This window comes from Mobula hypostoma, chromosome 7, assembly GCF_963921235.1.
Source record: "Mobula hypostoma chromosome 7, sMobHyp1.1, whole genome shotgun sequence".
NCBI classification, from domain to species: Eukaryota; Metazoa; Chordata; class Chondrichthyes; order Myliobatiformes; family Myliobatidae; genus Mobula; species Mobula hypostoma.
The window spans coordinates 81971563-81987322 of NC_086103.1; the positions used below are offsets into that span (position 1 = coordinate 81971563).

The following is a 15760-nucleotide window of genomic DNA, read 5'->3' on the forward strand; positions in this document are numbered from 1 at the left end:
AGATATGGCCCTTGTGGCTACAGGGATCAGGGGGTATGGAGGGAAGGCTGGTGCAGGGTTCTGAGTTGGATGATCAGCCATGATCATAATAAATGGCCGTGCAGGCTTGAAGGGCCGAATGGCCTACTCCTGCACCTATTTTCTATGTTTCTATGTTTCTATGATTCTGATTCTGATATTTCACATCAATGTGCATAATTCCTTTCCACCCACAGATGTTGCTCAACCTTCTGAATGCTTTTAACAGATTTTTTTCTCTAGATTCCCGTGTCTGTAATGTTTTGGGTCTACATAAATTAATATCCCTACGAACTGAAGGTCCTCTGTGAAATATTACTGTGATACAACTCAAATTGCTCAAAGCTGATGCTGAAGAATGTGATGTCCAACAAATTTCATGATTTGTTCCATCATTAAAATATTAATTATTGATAAATGAAAGAAGTTAGAAGCATGGAATAATCAAGAATTCTAAGAAATCAAGAGCTAAGTAGACAAAATGAAACAGAAGAAAGTATAGTATTCTATGACAAATCATTGTTCTCTTGACCATCACCTATTGAAAACTATCTGAGGAACTCTGTTCAATGGAAGCTGTCAGATGGACTTCCTCTTCACAGGAAAATCTAAAATATATTTCCTTAAAAAATACCTTCCAAGTTGCGAAAGTGAATTTTTTTTTTGTTAGGCAGGGGTACTAATAGTTACGGAAACAAGGTTAATTAATAGCATTCTTCCGTAGTCTAGTTGTCTTTAGAATTTTGTTAGTAGATTTTTTTCCCTCCTATTGACTTAGCCTTATCAATAATTTCACATATAGCTACATACCCAGTGTTGACTTGAAACAGTGCTCCTCTGAGCGTATAACGCCAAGTTTATTCTGAGCTTGGCATGAAACACAACCACTTGTCATTGTTTGCAGAGTCAGAATGCTGATGGTCCAAGAGCCATTTTGCACTTCCACAGCAGTCTCTGTGTTGTTCCAGGAAATTCTTGCTGGAGGATTGGCTTCAGTTATACAGTGAAAACTCATCCCATCTTGGGTCAGGTTTACTTGAGTAGGTTTGTCTGCAAGAAGAAATTAGGATTATAGGTGGCAGGTTCATTTTCGTACAGCCTGTTAAACTCAAAGTCACAAGATTTTAGTTCATTATATTCTCATATAGCTGATCCAACTGATAAATATGTGTCTGTGTGTTTGCAGATTATTTGATAAAATTAGATGAGTTCATTATCACGCACATTAGTGTTCAATTAAATTCCTTGTTTGCTTGAAGCTCTCAGAGTGAATAGTATACTTGATATTCATAAATCCAACAATAAATGTCATGAGATGCACAAAATAGCAGGATGGCACAATGAATGTAGTGCATTCTGGGGTAGTGTAAAAACAAACGAGAGAAGATCTGCAGATGCTGGAAGTCAAAGTAACTCAACAGGCCAGACAGCGTCCATAGAAATGAGTAAACAGTTGAAGTTTCAGGGTGAGACCCTTCATCAGGAAGGGTACGTCAGAAGCAATAGCTTGTATTAAAAAAAACGAGCTGCAAAGTTGGTGCAACTTCAACAGGATGTCATGCGTGCTAAACAGTAAGAAAAAGCTTGCAATGTGTTGTGCAGATAATTTCAGGCTCCAAACTACATCATCAAATTTGATTCCAATATCATTTTACGAAGTGAAAGGGCCCACTTTCTGCACAGTCCTAAGAAGATATGCCTGATCTACTGTCCTTTTGGTTGAAGGCTGCAACATTAGGTTAGATTGTATGGCTTCTCAGGCACCATTTTTGAGCAAACTGTCAGCTGGTGGCAGTACATGGTTTAGCTGGTTTAGATTTCCACATCTGTGCTGTACAATGCATCTGTTAGGTCTGATGCCACTGCTGATTTCAGAGGGGCTGGGGCATAGTTTGTGGATGAAGCACAAGAGCACTCATTTTAATTGGATACTGAACTTGAGTGGAAATGTAAGCACAGAAAAGTAATTATTTTACTTAATGTTTTCAATTAATTTCTAGTGATTAAAAAGCAACTTTACCTATCAACAATTTTTGTTTTAATTACTTTATCATACTGGACATTTAAAGTAGCTGAAGACCAGCAACAAGCTGTCATGGCCCTGATGGCTACTGGGGCTCTGGGATCTCTGGTCCCACAACCTTTGTGGAGTCATGGCAAGGACTCTGTGGAGGTAAGGGTTCTTCCACTACTCGACAGCGAGGAGCTGGGTTGGATGCGAAGCCCCTCAATTATTGTAGTAGAGTACCACCCAGGGGCTCACATAAGTGGCAACGGTGATACCACTTTTAAGAAATGTAACAGAGCACTACTTAGTGCATTATCTTTGAGTGTAAGAATGAAAGGGCATTGCACAATTTATTTTTGTAAATATTTTTATTATGAATGAAGTTTATTTTGATATATTGTGTGCAGTTTTGGTCCCCTAATCTGAGGAAAGACATATTGTGTGCAGTTTTGGTCCCCTAATCTGAGGAAAGACATCTTTGCCATAGAGGGAGTACAAAGAAGGTTCACCAGATTGATTCCTGGGATGGCAGGACTTTCATATGAAGAAAGACTGGATGAACTGGGCTTGTACTCGTTGGAATTTAGAAGATTGAGGGGGGATCTGATTGAAACGTATAAGATCCTAAAGGGATTGGACAGGCTAGATGCAGGAAGATTGTTCCCGATGTTGGGGAAGTCCAGAACGAGGGGTCACAGTTTGAGGATAGAGGGGAAGCCTTTTAGGACCGAGATTAGGAAAAACTTCTTCACACAGAGAGTGGTGAATCTGTGGAATTCCCTGCCACAGGAAACTGTTGAGGCCAGTTCATTGGCTATGTTTAAGAGGGAGTTAGATATGGCCCTTGTGGCTACAGGGGTCAGGGGGTATGGAGGGAAGGCTGGGGTGGGATTCTGAGTTGGATGATCAGCCATGATCATAATCAATGGCGGTGCAGGCTCGAAGGGCCGAATGGCCTACTCCTGCACCTATTTTCTATGTTTCTATGTTTCTATAAAAAGATCTGATGCTCAGTTGCCACTCACATGTCCCTACAACATAAAGTAGTCCCATATTGTACAGTACACTCCTCCCCTTTTATTTTAATAGTGTATCAACTGTTTTTTTTAACTGGGGCAGTACACTAAACAAATATGTTTACCCTTAACTTACAAATGCCTACCAATTGTTTACTTAGTAACTTAAAAATATCAAATTATAACAAAATAATGTAATAATATCAGATTATAACAAGCCTTTTTTTTTACTTTTGGTCTAAGACCCATTTATAACTCAAGTCTCTGGGGGGGAACACTGCCCACTGTGCCCTACTTCTCTAGGTGATGATTATGTACCAGCGGTAACAGAAGAAATAATTGAAGCTGTAGCAAAATTAGTCATATTTCACAAGAGATGTGATGCATTTTTTGTAGCTTTGGTTTCCAAAAGAAGTGGTTGGTGATCAGCTGTCTCTGCTATTTATTCAAAAGTCAGGGCAATCCAATGACTCACAGAAAGATCAGTACTTTACCAGTAATCTTTTACCATTTGAAGAAGCAGTTGATCGAAATCCTGTTGTTCATTCCATTGTTCTTAAGCTGCTGTTAAAGCACAGTTTTGCTGAAATAAGGATTACCTGCAGTGCTATCTGTCTGAAGTTCAAAATAAACAAATCTTGGTCAAGAAAATGAGACTGAACTCTATGCACTGTTTCTGAAATGTTTGGAGGATTCTATGTATGAAAAATCCCAGTTGTGCACAGTGCAAGAGAAGATTGCATACCTACCTGGCTCAAGAGGGAGGATTCCTTCAGATGCACATACAGCACAAGTGTGAAAATACAACAATAGAAACCTTACAGTTTGTTGCCAGAATTCACCTCTGTTTTGATGCTGTTTCCCAACTTCTTTGTGCAAAACAAGGCACATTGGCTGAAGATTCAAAATATGTACGTCCAAAAGAAACTTCCCTGCAAAGGATTAAGTATATGGTTCTCGATGAAGGAAATGATTGGTTCAAGATCTACCTTGTGCAAAGGCTGTTCTGTTTGAATGGAATTGATTTTATCCAAGAGCTTTTAAGGGATGACCAATTTTCATGGATCTTTCCCAAGGAAATTGCTCAGGAGAAGACGGAGATGTTGGTCTTTTCGGAGATTTAAGCTTATTGAGAGTTTGCGGATCTTACATTATCTGTTCATCTGTTAACAAGTAAATTAACTGCGCAGGTGCAGGTTTTCATCTGTTGTCTGTAATTGGAACAGGGTCATTAGGTCTCCTCCTTAGTTTCCTAGTCATTACTGGCTTTACCTCCATAGAATCTCCTGTGATTTCCATTGTTAGCCTCTCATTCTCAATCATCTTTTTCTCTTCTTCTAACTCAATCTTTTTATCTTCAAATTCCTTCACTGCTGCTTTCTTCTCTTTAATGTAATTCCTTTCCATTTGTTCTGTCTCCAGTTGCAGAAAAAGCTCTGCATTTTGTATTCTTTCCTTGTATTGTTGATCTAGTTTCTTCATCCTTTTCTGATACTCCTGCAACGTGCCTTCCTGTAACTGCGGTAGCTGTCTTTTGAGAGATGTCAATTTCTCCTGGTACATCTGCTCTCTTACTTCCAGGTAGTCTTCATCATCCTGCTTATTGGCAATACCTGTCTCCCTGTTGACGCTGTCTAGCTCCTCCTTGTCATTGTAATAGTCAACATTGGGTGAGAGGAGAGCTGCGGACATCTTCCCCACTGAGCTGCCCTCCTTTGTTGACACATCTAGTGCCTTGATGGTCTGCTAATCCAGCTGGATTTTCCTGAGCCATTCATGTCCCTGCAATGGTGGTCCTCCATTTTTCAGTACATACAGGTTCAGTTGCTGTGTTTTATCTCCATAGGTCACTGTCACTTTAATTTTGCCTTTGGGATGCACTTTCTGTCCTGTGTAAGTTTTTAGTAGAAGTTTTGTTTGTTTCGGAGGTATGTGCGAAAACAGTCATTTGGTAGTCGTGTACAAAGATCACTCTTAAAGCTGAGCCTGTATCCAACTCCATTTTCAGTCTCACTCTTGTGGAGTGATCCATATTACTCTTTGATCATCTGTCTCTTTCATGCTGTGAAGTTGCAGACAAGACAATTCTCTTTCACCTGAATTGTTTTCATCAGAATTGCCTTCTTTCATTTTGTGCACATTGTTGTATTTTCCTTTCTGGGGTTTCTTGTTTCTCTGTATTCTGTCCTTTTTCTGCTGTTTACTAGCTTTGCATACTCTGCCAATGTGGCCCTGTTTGACACAGTTTCTGCATTCTTTTTCTTTAAACCAACAATCATCAGGGTCATGTGACCTGTTCCCAGAATGGTAACATTTCTTTCCTTCATTTCTGTTCAGTGACATTTTATTCGTAGCATATTCCAGAGGTTTTTGTTGTATCTTGGAAGCACCCCGTTCCACTGTTTCCATTGATATTAAGATGTGTAGCACTTTCTCGAATGTAAGGTCTTTTTCACACAGGAGCTTCTTCTGTGTGGTTTCACAGTGCATGCCACACACTAACCCGTCCCTCAATGTGCCCGATAGACCAGCTCCAAATTAACAATGTTCTGCTAATTTGTGCAATTCAGCACAATATTCAGAAATGCTTTCATTTTCACTCTGATTCCGTTTGTGGAATTTAATTCTTTCAGCTATGACCAGTGGTTTGGGGATTAAGTGCTGTTGGAGGGTGTCTACTATTTGCTTGAATATTTTGTCAGCTAGCTTTTGAGAGCTTAACAAGGTCCGTAGCAGCCCGTATGCTGTTGCTCCCATAATACTGAGTAAGATGCTGGCTTTCTTTTTATCATTAACACCATTAGCCTCACAATATAACTCCACTCTTTCAATGTAAATTGCCCAGTCTTCAATGCCACTATCAAATGCTGTAATGGTTCCAATCATCACCATCTTTGTTATGTTAATTAAACCCCATTCTCCCCTTATTTTCATTTTTCAATCACGTGTCCATTTTGCTATTGCCATGAACGCACTCCGTCTAGATGTGTGTGTTGCTCCTTTTTATCTCTCTTCTGGGGCAGGCACACCCTCAGCCCCTGGGGGGTCAGTGTCGGCTGTGGTCTCGGCTGGATGTGCTGTGGCTCCGACTGTGTCTCTTGGTCTCCCGACGTTCCCGACCTCTGGCTGTGCTTCTGTTTCCTTTCAGACTCGCAGCCTCGCTCTGCCTTGACTCGTACCTTGTGCTCTTCTTCCAAGTGTCGTTATCAATTAAAACACAACGTTCCGATACGATGTAGGTTCATTAACCTCGTTGCCAATTTGTTGTGTATGCGGCCGGGTTACACAACGAAGCTATAAATAAAAACGCTGGAGATGGGAGCTAAGTTAACAGGTTCCTTTACCGACTGAAACCAAACTGAACACACGCATACAGATCAATACGTGCCTAATAATGCAAGCAACAACATAAAGTAGTCCTATATTATACAGTACAATAAGAATTTCAGGTTTCATACTGTATACAATCTCTGATATTAAATTGAACAATTGAAACATTGAAGAGTGTGAGGGAAGTTAGGTAAAAGAATATATGGATAAGGATGTATATTGAACAGATGTTAGAAAATAAGAATATCTTCACCTTATACATTGACGTGCAACAGGTTAGGGGATAAAATTAACATAAAACCCAAAGGATTACCTACATTGAACAGAAATCTTCCAGTCCTCTGAAGTCTGCTTTCCCAAATAATTTGAGGCTGTGCAGGTATACAATCCAGAATTGCTTCTTGAAATACTGTGAAAGACCAGGGTCCCTCTTGTACTATTAAGATTTATTATATGGCTATTATCTTTGTTTCTCCTGTGCCAGGTGTAAGTAGCTTCAGGATAGCTGCGACTGGAGCAAAGCAAAGAGATGTTGTCACCCTCTTTAATATCCATTTCTGTTCTGTATTCTACATAAATGGTTGTGTTTCTGGGTGCATCTGTAAGTAAAAATAATATTATGAGTTATAACTTATGATACAGAGAACTTGAGTCTCCAGTTCATCTGTTATATAAGGCAATTAACAATGATCACATGCCTAACTCCCAAGTTAAGACACTCTATACTGACTCCTCTCACAGAATAGTTTACCAAAAGCATAAGAGAAAAGGATATTCTCAAAATCTCTTGAAAAATAAATGCAACTTTCCCACTGATTCCTGGAATTTCTGACAATTCAAAGTGGAGAAGGACTACTTGGGATGGTAGTGAGGTTAGTGAGGCCGTCGATCAGGTGTACACCAAAGTCCTGTGTAACTGGTGGAAGGAGTGCACCAACAATGTTAGAAAACTGAAATAAAATTCAGAATTGGGAAAAATACACTCAGCAAGTTAGGAAACACCTGTGGAGGGGAAACAGCACAATTAGGGACTCACTTCACTAACTTTTGTGTTTGGTGATGTTGATCTGGGGAGACGTTGAAGTCATTCTGCTTCATGTTCTGAAGGTTGGACAAATGCTCAGCATCAGTATTATCCAACAATCACTCTCTAAGATACTCAAGGATACCTGTCTATTTAAGCTAACAAACAAAGTTGCTTAATTAAACAAGCAAACTAACAGAGGGCCAAGTGGTAGTTCTCAACTCTATCCTGACTCCATGGTGACAGGCAGATTCTAGCAAGTGTATGCAAAGGTGGGTTGAAATCTGTTAAGGGTGCATCCATCAGCCCAGTAGTAGAATGATCCTGAAGTAAAGGAAATCAGTGCTTCTGTGATCTCACCTCTGTAGCCAGCAAGGACTCCATGGCTGGAGCAAATCTCAGAGATAACTTCCAGTTGAAATATGTCAACCTTGGGATATTCTGTCTCTTGGACATTTCAAGCAAGGAGATTTAATTGTGAAATGGACTTTGCCTTGGACCCTCTGCTGTCAGTTCTGGTTATAGTGGAGGTCTGGTGGGAATAAACCTCCTTTGTTTTATGTTACAGGATTCACCTCCACGAGAGTAAGTCACAGTTGTAATTGTAGCTACACTATTAAGTCCTTCTCAGTGTCATAAGACCTTTCATAACACTGTTCCCAGCAAGTTGAAAGTAACTATGAATGCCACTAAAGTGCAGGTGTGCAAAGTCTTAACGTATGACAGCAACTTGAATTTCTCTCTGTTATGTTGATATCGCTAACACTGCTGATGTGGGAGTAAATGATATTAGAAATCTGAAATAAAGACATGAGGAACTGCATGAAATATACACAGAATGTTGGAGGAACTCTGCAGACCTGGCAGCATCTATGGAAAAAAAGTACAGTTGATGTTTTGGACAGAGGCTCTTTATTGGAACTGAAGAAAAAAAGATGAGGAGTCAGAGTAAGAAGTGGAGGGAGGAAGAACCACAAGGTAATGGGTGAACTAGGAGTTGGGGGGTGGTGACGGTGAAGTAAAGAGCTGGAAAGTTGATTGGTGAAAGAGATACAGGGCTAGAGAAGGGGGAGTCTGATAGGAGAGGACAGAAAGCCATGGAAGAAAGAAAAGGCGGAGGAGAACCAGAGGGAGGAGATAGGCAAGTAAGGGGATAAGGTGAGAGAGAGAAATGAAAATGGGGAATGGTGAAGGAGAAGGGGGGGGTTTACTGGAAGTTTGAGAAATTGATGTTCACGCCATCAGGTTGGGGTCTACACAGACAGAATATAAGGTGTTGCCCCAAAGATCTGAGAGTGGCCTCATTGCGTCAGTAGAAGAGGTCATAGGTTTCTTCCTCTCCTCCCACACCTTCTTACTCTGACTCCCCATCTTTTTTTCTCCAGTCCTGATGAAGGGCTCGGTCCAACTCCGCTCTTTTCCGTAAACGCTGCCTGGTCTGCTGAGTTCCTCCAGCATTTTGTGTGTGTTGCTTGGATATCCAACGTCTGCAGATTTTCTCTTGTTTGTGAGAAAAAGTGTGAACTTGAGGTTCAGTATCCTTCATCTGTTATCTGAGAACCCAGAACAAAATATTCTGACACTGCTGATCTGCTGAGTGTTTCCAGCATTTCCTTTTCTGCTGCTGATTTAATCGATCTGTTGTGATCCCTTTGGCCACTCTCCTAGCTGTACACTGTACAGTTCAAGCAGACTTCTTTTATTCTTCCTGTTTCAGGTTCATCCAGTCTTTCAGTTGTCTATGAGTAAAGTCTAATGACTTGCATATAGATGAAACTCAATACAGAAAGGCATTAGTATTTTGAAAAGGTTTTGGATATTCTGTTTGTCTACCTCTGTTTGTTGCTCTCTGTTATTCCCTCTGTCTCGCTCTTTCTGTCTCTGTTTCTATGTCTCTCTCTCTCTCCATTATCATTCCCCTGTATCCTTTGCCTTTTTCTTCCTCTCTCTCTCTCTCTCACTCTCTGTCTGTCTGTCTGTCTTCTGCAGTGATCTGTGGAATCTGTAGAATGGGAAGCAAGGAGAACAGGTAGTTGAGATCAAGGAATGCAGGAATGTTTTAGTCAGCTTATACTTTAAAATAGGATGAAATTAGATGCAGAAAATGCTCAAAAGCAGTAATTTCTCACATTGAACAAGTATCTCCACAGCCTCTGAGCTCTGGCTTCCAAGGTAGTTTGTTGCTACGCAACTGTACAATCCAGCATTGCTTTGTGAAATACTTTGGAAGAACAGAATGCCATCATTGGAATTATAATCCTGAACTTGACCTTTGTCCCTCTTGTACCAGCTGTATGTGGCTTCAGGGTTACTGTTACCAGCACATGACAAAGAGACCTCGTCACCCTCTTTGATCTCTGATCTGTTCTCCATTTTAAAGTTTACATTTTTGGGTGCATCTGAAAGTGAATAGATTTCATGTTTGAGGACTGGTGATACAGACAGCGTACATCTTTTGAGAGCCTAATTTCACTCATTCAGATATAATGGACAGACCGTGTTGACCACATGCCAAACATTTCTGAGCTCAGCCATGAGAGGAGTTTATGAAATGGATAGAAAAGCAAGAATTTTTATAGACTTTTTCAGACTCTAGCTGACACAAATCACCATTGATATCTGAAGGCTCTGGTCCAGGAGCATTCAAAGTAGAAAAAGAACATTTGAGATGATACTGATAGCATTAGGAGCACATGGGTTAGAAGATGTGCACCACCTCACAAACTGAAATGAAGCCCCCCAATGCTAGAAACATTCAGCAAGTTGGGTGACATCAGTGGAGAGAGAAAACCACAATTAACAATTTGGCTCAGTGATGAGAACTTCTGACTACATGGACAAAGAGACTTAGATAGTAGAGGGGAATGGGCAAAGAAGTGAAGTGGAAAAAGAAATACAATATTAGAAAGTGTTGGTCATGCACTTTGGTGGAAGAAATATATGGCCAGTCTATTATTTGGATGGGGAGGGAATTCAAAATGCAGAGATGCAAAGGGATTTGGGATTCCTTGTGCAGGATATCCTAAAGGTTAACCTTCAGGTTCAGTTAGTGGTGAAGAAGGTGAATGCAATGTTGGCATTCCACTTCCAGATAGGTTCTTGATTAGTCAGGGTATCAAAGGGAAAGGGGAGAAGGCAGGGGAGTGGGGATGACTGGAAGAATTGGATCAGCCAATGATGGAATAGTAAAGCAGACTCGATGGGCTGAATGCCCTACTTCTACTCCTATATCTTATGGTCTACTGGTCTTATTTACACGGGTAGGCTCTAGCAGTTGCTGCCTGTGACAGGTGTCATCCATCAGCTGGCAATGACTGGAATATTCCTGAAGGATCAGGTCAGGGTCTCCGTGACCTCACATCTATCATTGGCACACCCCGGCAATGACATCATGTTCAGATCCCTGCCTGCTGTAGGGATCAGATCTCAATGAGAATTTCCTCTGGATGTCAGCTTTGCAAATACTTTGTCCCTTGAACATTTCAAGAATGGAGATTTGCTCTCAAAAACTGCCCCCTGTCACAGTCCGGTCCGTTGACTCCTTATTTCAGTTAATTACCTTTTCCCCATGTTCTACCGGGCTCCTTGGTTAGGGGACCTGATCCTCATTGGAACCGGCAGCATAAAGACTCCAGCTTACATCTGCCCGGGTCTGGACCAACACACCGCAGCCCGTGCGACAATACATGCTCCGGGACTGCCGAGAATAGTGGATTCTAAGTGGCTTCAGTGCCTGGGGTTGATACGGGAATCCTGTCTCTTCATGTTCGGTTAAGTGATTGCCAGCCGTTTGCCGCTTCATGTGCTACCCCATGTCAAGATATGAATTGTCTGTCGTTGTTTGGTTTTGTCGCTACTCCGAGGTAAGATACGTATTGGCTATCTTTGTTTGATGTTGTCTTCCCATGTCCAAGTCCAAGTCCAGGCTTCGAGTCCAAGTCAAGCCTGAGTCCAGGCTCCGTGTCCAAGTCAAGTCCGAGTCCAGGTTCTGAATCCAAGTAAAGTGCAAGTCCAGGCTCTGTGCCCAAGTCAAGTCCGAGTCCAGGCTCCGAATCCAAGTCAAGTCAAGTTCGAGTCCAAGTCGAGTCCAAGTCCAGGTTCCGTGTTGTAGTCCAGGCTCCATGGCCAAGTCCAAGTCCAGGTTCCTCTGGTTTGTTGTCCAACGTTTACATCCATGTAAGCATCTAATCCTCCCTCTCCAGGCTTCCTGGCAACTATTAATAAAATACGCTTCTGTTAATGTTACCTCCAATCTGTGTCCTCACTTGGGTACACCCCCAACATCTCATTGTAACACCCCCAAGAAAGCTTTGACCTCAGGGTGTCTGCTCTCAGCCCTGGTGTAACCATACTGTATAAATAAATAACCGTTCACCTCCACCAGTAAACTTAGCAGTAATTCAAGCTCCACTGCTCAGCCCTCCCCGGTAAACTTAGCACTTGGCAATTCTGTTCCCTGCAAGCAGTTAACAATTTTGAATCCGATTGAATAGCATGAGTGCAGAGTCTTCAGGGCTAGCAGTAACTTGCATTCTTCCTGGTTTGGTCGTACCCCTAACATCACTGGTGTAAAATCAACGAAAATTTAAAACAGCAGATGCTGGAAATTTATAATAAAAACAGAAATTGCTGGTAACATTCAGCAGGTCTGGTAGCATCAGTAGAAAAAGAGAAAGTGTAAATGTTTCAAGTCTGGGACATTCCATTGCTACTTAGAGATCTGCTGAAATGTTGAGGATCTGAAGTGTAAACTCTTGTTGGCCAGTTGCTCACTTGTACATTGTACCGGTTGACTTGGTTTACTTGCAGCTCTGGAAAGTATTTTTTTCCCAGGCTTAACAGATCATTTTTCCTTCTGAGCCAGAGAGTTTTCTAGTGTGTTTAAGTGACTTCATAAACTAATAATTTCAGTTTGTTTTTCATCTTTCATGGATTTTGAGCCTTGGAATAGCATTACTGCCATTGCACTGTCCTCAGTAACTCTCTGTATACTTTGAAGAGGAAATGGGCTTGACAGGGATGAAGTGGGTTAACAGCATTTGCAAAACGATAACAAGTAGCTTTGTAGATAATTGGGAACTCGTGGACTTTGTGAAAAATTAACTTTCTAATGGTGTTTTGACTTTAATTTCAGTGCAACTCTAAACGCTGCTGAATAATGAACTTAAATAGATTTTAAAATGTTTTACTCATTATCTTCTTGATTTATTATATTGTTAGTCTCTCTCTGTCTCGATCTCTATCTAACCATTTGGGCTGTGATGGACCATGCTGTATGACAATCATTATGTGAGAAGAAAGGTTGCAAGAAGGTTCTAGCCCATATATGTAAAAGCAACCCAACTGAATTTGTCAAGCAATGAAATTGATAACAGAAACCCCTCTAGATCAATAACTTCTTACATTGAACAGATATCTCCACTGCCTCTGAACTTCGGTTTCCCAGATAGTTTGTTGCCGTGCAGCTATAGAACCCGGAATCACTTTGTGAAATATTTTGGAAGAGCAGAATCCCATCCTTGGAATTATAATCCTGAACTTGACCTTTGTCTCTCTTGTACCATTTGTAGGTGGCTTCAGGGTTACTGCTACTGGCACATGACAAAGGGACAGTGTCACCTTCTGTGATTTTTGATCTCTCTTCCACTTGAATGGTTACGTTTTTGGGTGCATCTAAAAGTAAAAGATTTTATATCTTATGACTAAGAATACAGAGAGCGCTACATCTCTAGTAGGACCCGAGTCACATACAGAAGGCTGTGTCACATGGGAAATACTGATCACACAACAGACATCAGACACTCGACACTCTTCTCCAAGTTCTGCCACTGCAAATAAGTACTGCTGTTTGAGTGCTGTTGGGGGAGGGGGGGGGGGTCGGTCTACCTAGGGGAAGCAACAGTGGTTGCACCTCTGGCACAGAGTCTGGCCCTGTGGCTCAGAAGGGTAGGGAAAGGAAGAGGATGGCAGCAGTGATAGGGGACTCTATAGTTAGGGGGTCAGACAGGCAATTCTGCGGATGCAGGAATGAAACGCGGATGGTAGTTTGCCTCCCAGGTGCCAGAGTCCGAGACGTTTCTGATTCGCGTCCATGATATCTTGAAGTGGGAAAGAGAACAGCCAGAGGTCATGGTATACATTGGTACCAACATCATAGGTAGGAAAAGGGAGGAGTCCTGAAAGCAGACACCAGGGAGTTAGGAAGGAAGTTGAGAATTAGGACCCTGAAAGGTAGTAATCTTGGGATTACTGCCTGTGCCATGTGACAGTAAGTATAGGAATAGAATGAGGTGGAGGATAAATATGTGTCTGAGGGATTGGAGCAGGGGGCAGGGATTCAGATTTCTGGATCATTGAACCTCTTCTGGAGAAGTTGTAACCTGTACAAAAAGGATGGGTTGCACTTGAAGCTGAGGGGGACCGGTATCCTGGCGGGGAGGTTTGCAAAGCCTATTGGGGAGAGCTTAAACTAGAATTGTTGAGGGGTGGGAACTGACTTGAAGTGATGGAGGAAAGGGAGGTTGGCTCACAAATAGAGAAAGCTTGGAGACAGTGCGAAAGTGGGGATAGGCAGGTGATAGAGAAGGGATGCACTCAGACCAATGGTTTCAGATGTGTCTATTTTAATGCGAGGAGTATTATGAATAAAGTGGATGAGCTTAGATCATGGATCAGCATTTGGAGCTATGATGTTGTGGCCATCACAGAGACTTGGATGGTGCAGGGGCAGGAATGGCTACTTCAACTGTCAGGCTTTAGATGTTTCAGAAAGGACAGGGAGGGAGGCAAAAGAGGTGGGGGCGTGGCACTGTTGATCAGAGATAGTTTCACGGCTGCAAAAAAGGACGAAGTCATGAAGGGGGTCGTCTACGGAGTCTATGTGGGTGGAAGTTAGGAATAGGAAGGGGTCAATAACTCTACTGGGTTTTTTTATAGACCACCCAATAGTAAAAAGGACATCGAGGAGCTGAGAGGGGGACAGATTCTGGAAAGAAGTAATAATAACAGGGTTGTTGTGGTGGGAGATTTTAATTTCTCAAAAATCGATTGGCATCTGTCATAGTCCGGTCCGTGAAATCCGTGTTCCGGTTCATAGTCCGATCCATGATTCCTTGTTCCGGAGTTTCTGGTCTGGTTTTCCCCAGTTTCTGTTGTGGACACATGTTTCTCGTTTTGAGGCTGAGACATAAATACCTCTGCTGACCAGGGATTCCCAGCTGGACTGTTCTGTCACAACGGGGTTGCTGGGAACGGATCCAAATGCAAGACACAGACATTGAAGTACAAGGAACAGGACTTGACTAGAGTAGGGACGTGACAGGATACAGACAAGGAGTAGACACCAGAGTGCAGACTAGGGCTTGGTCCCCAAACCAGAGACTGGACAAGGACCCAGAACCTGGGTCTTGCCTCAGGCTTGGTCCCCAGAACCAGGCATGGACATGACATGACTGCAGGACTGGAAGCTGGGGTCTTGAGGCTTGAGGCTTGGAGACAGGCTTGGGGTCTTGGTCTTGAGGGTTGGAGACAGGCTTGGGGTCTTGGTCTTGAGGCTTGAGGCTGGAGACAGGCTTGGGGTCTTGGTTCTTGAGGCCTGCAGGCTGGGGTCTTGGCTCTTGAAATGCGGAGGCTTGGGTATGGACTCCGAGCCAGAGACTGGTCAAGGACCCAGAATCTGGGACTTGACTCGGGCTCAGACTCCAGAACTAGGCAAGGATAAGACGAAGCTACAGCTCTGGACATGGCTCGGGTGAGGAACTCCTGGGTAGGGCGAGACACAAGGACAGGTAAAGGCACATGGACAGGACTTGGACAGGACTGGACTAGGCACAGACTGGATGAGGGCCTTCCGAAGCACGGAGCCTTGGACTAGAAGAGACGGGAGCACAGAACAGAGCTGGGACCCCTCCTTGGGAACAGGACGTAGGGCTGGGACTCATACACCAAACACTGAACATGAAGAGACAGATCCCAACACAAGGTGGCAGCAAACGGCCAGACCTACCTAGCAAAGGCGAGGACACAGAGACAGTTCCCAGCACTAGGTGGCGGCAAACAGCCAGACCCACCTAGCGAAGGCGTGGACACAGAGACAGATCCCAACACTAGGTAAAGGCATACGGCCGGACCTACCTAGCAAAGGCGTGGACACAGAGAGACAATTCCACACAACAAAAGACAGTTCCTTATCTTGACCTAACAAGGCTCCAGTCTTGCTCTGATGGTAAGACTTCAGCGATACAGGCGGGGTATCCAGGCTAGGTGAGCAGGCAGAGAGACAGGTGGGAGGGGGGGAGGAGACAGGGAGGGGAACAGGACAGTCCAGCTGGGAATCCCTGGTTTGCAGAGGTATTTATGTCTCAG

General features: G+C 42.8%; 1 protein-coding gene across 1 annotated transcript in view; it reads right to left on the reverse strand.

Moving 5' to 3' along the window:
• LOC134349915 (hemicentin-2-like) overlaps positions 1–15760 on the reverse strand; it is a 149473-nt gene that overhangs the window by 22288 nt on the left and 111425 nt on the right. The window contains exons 14-15 of the mRNA XM_063054873.1: positions 6690–6971; positions 829–1068 (exon numbers count right to left, since the gene is read on the reverse strand). Of these exons, the coding sequence (XP_062910943.1) occupies positions 829–1068; positions 6690–6971 (522 nt within the window). The remainder of the gene's footprint in view (positions 1–828; positions 1069–6689; positions 6972–15760) is intronic.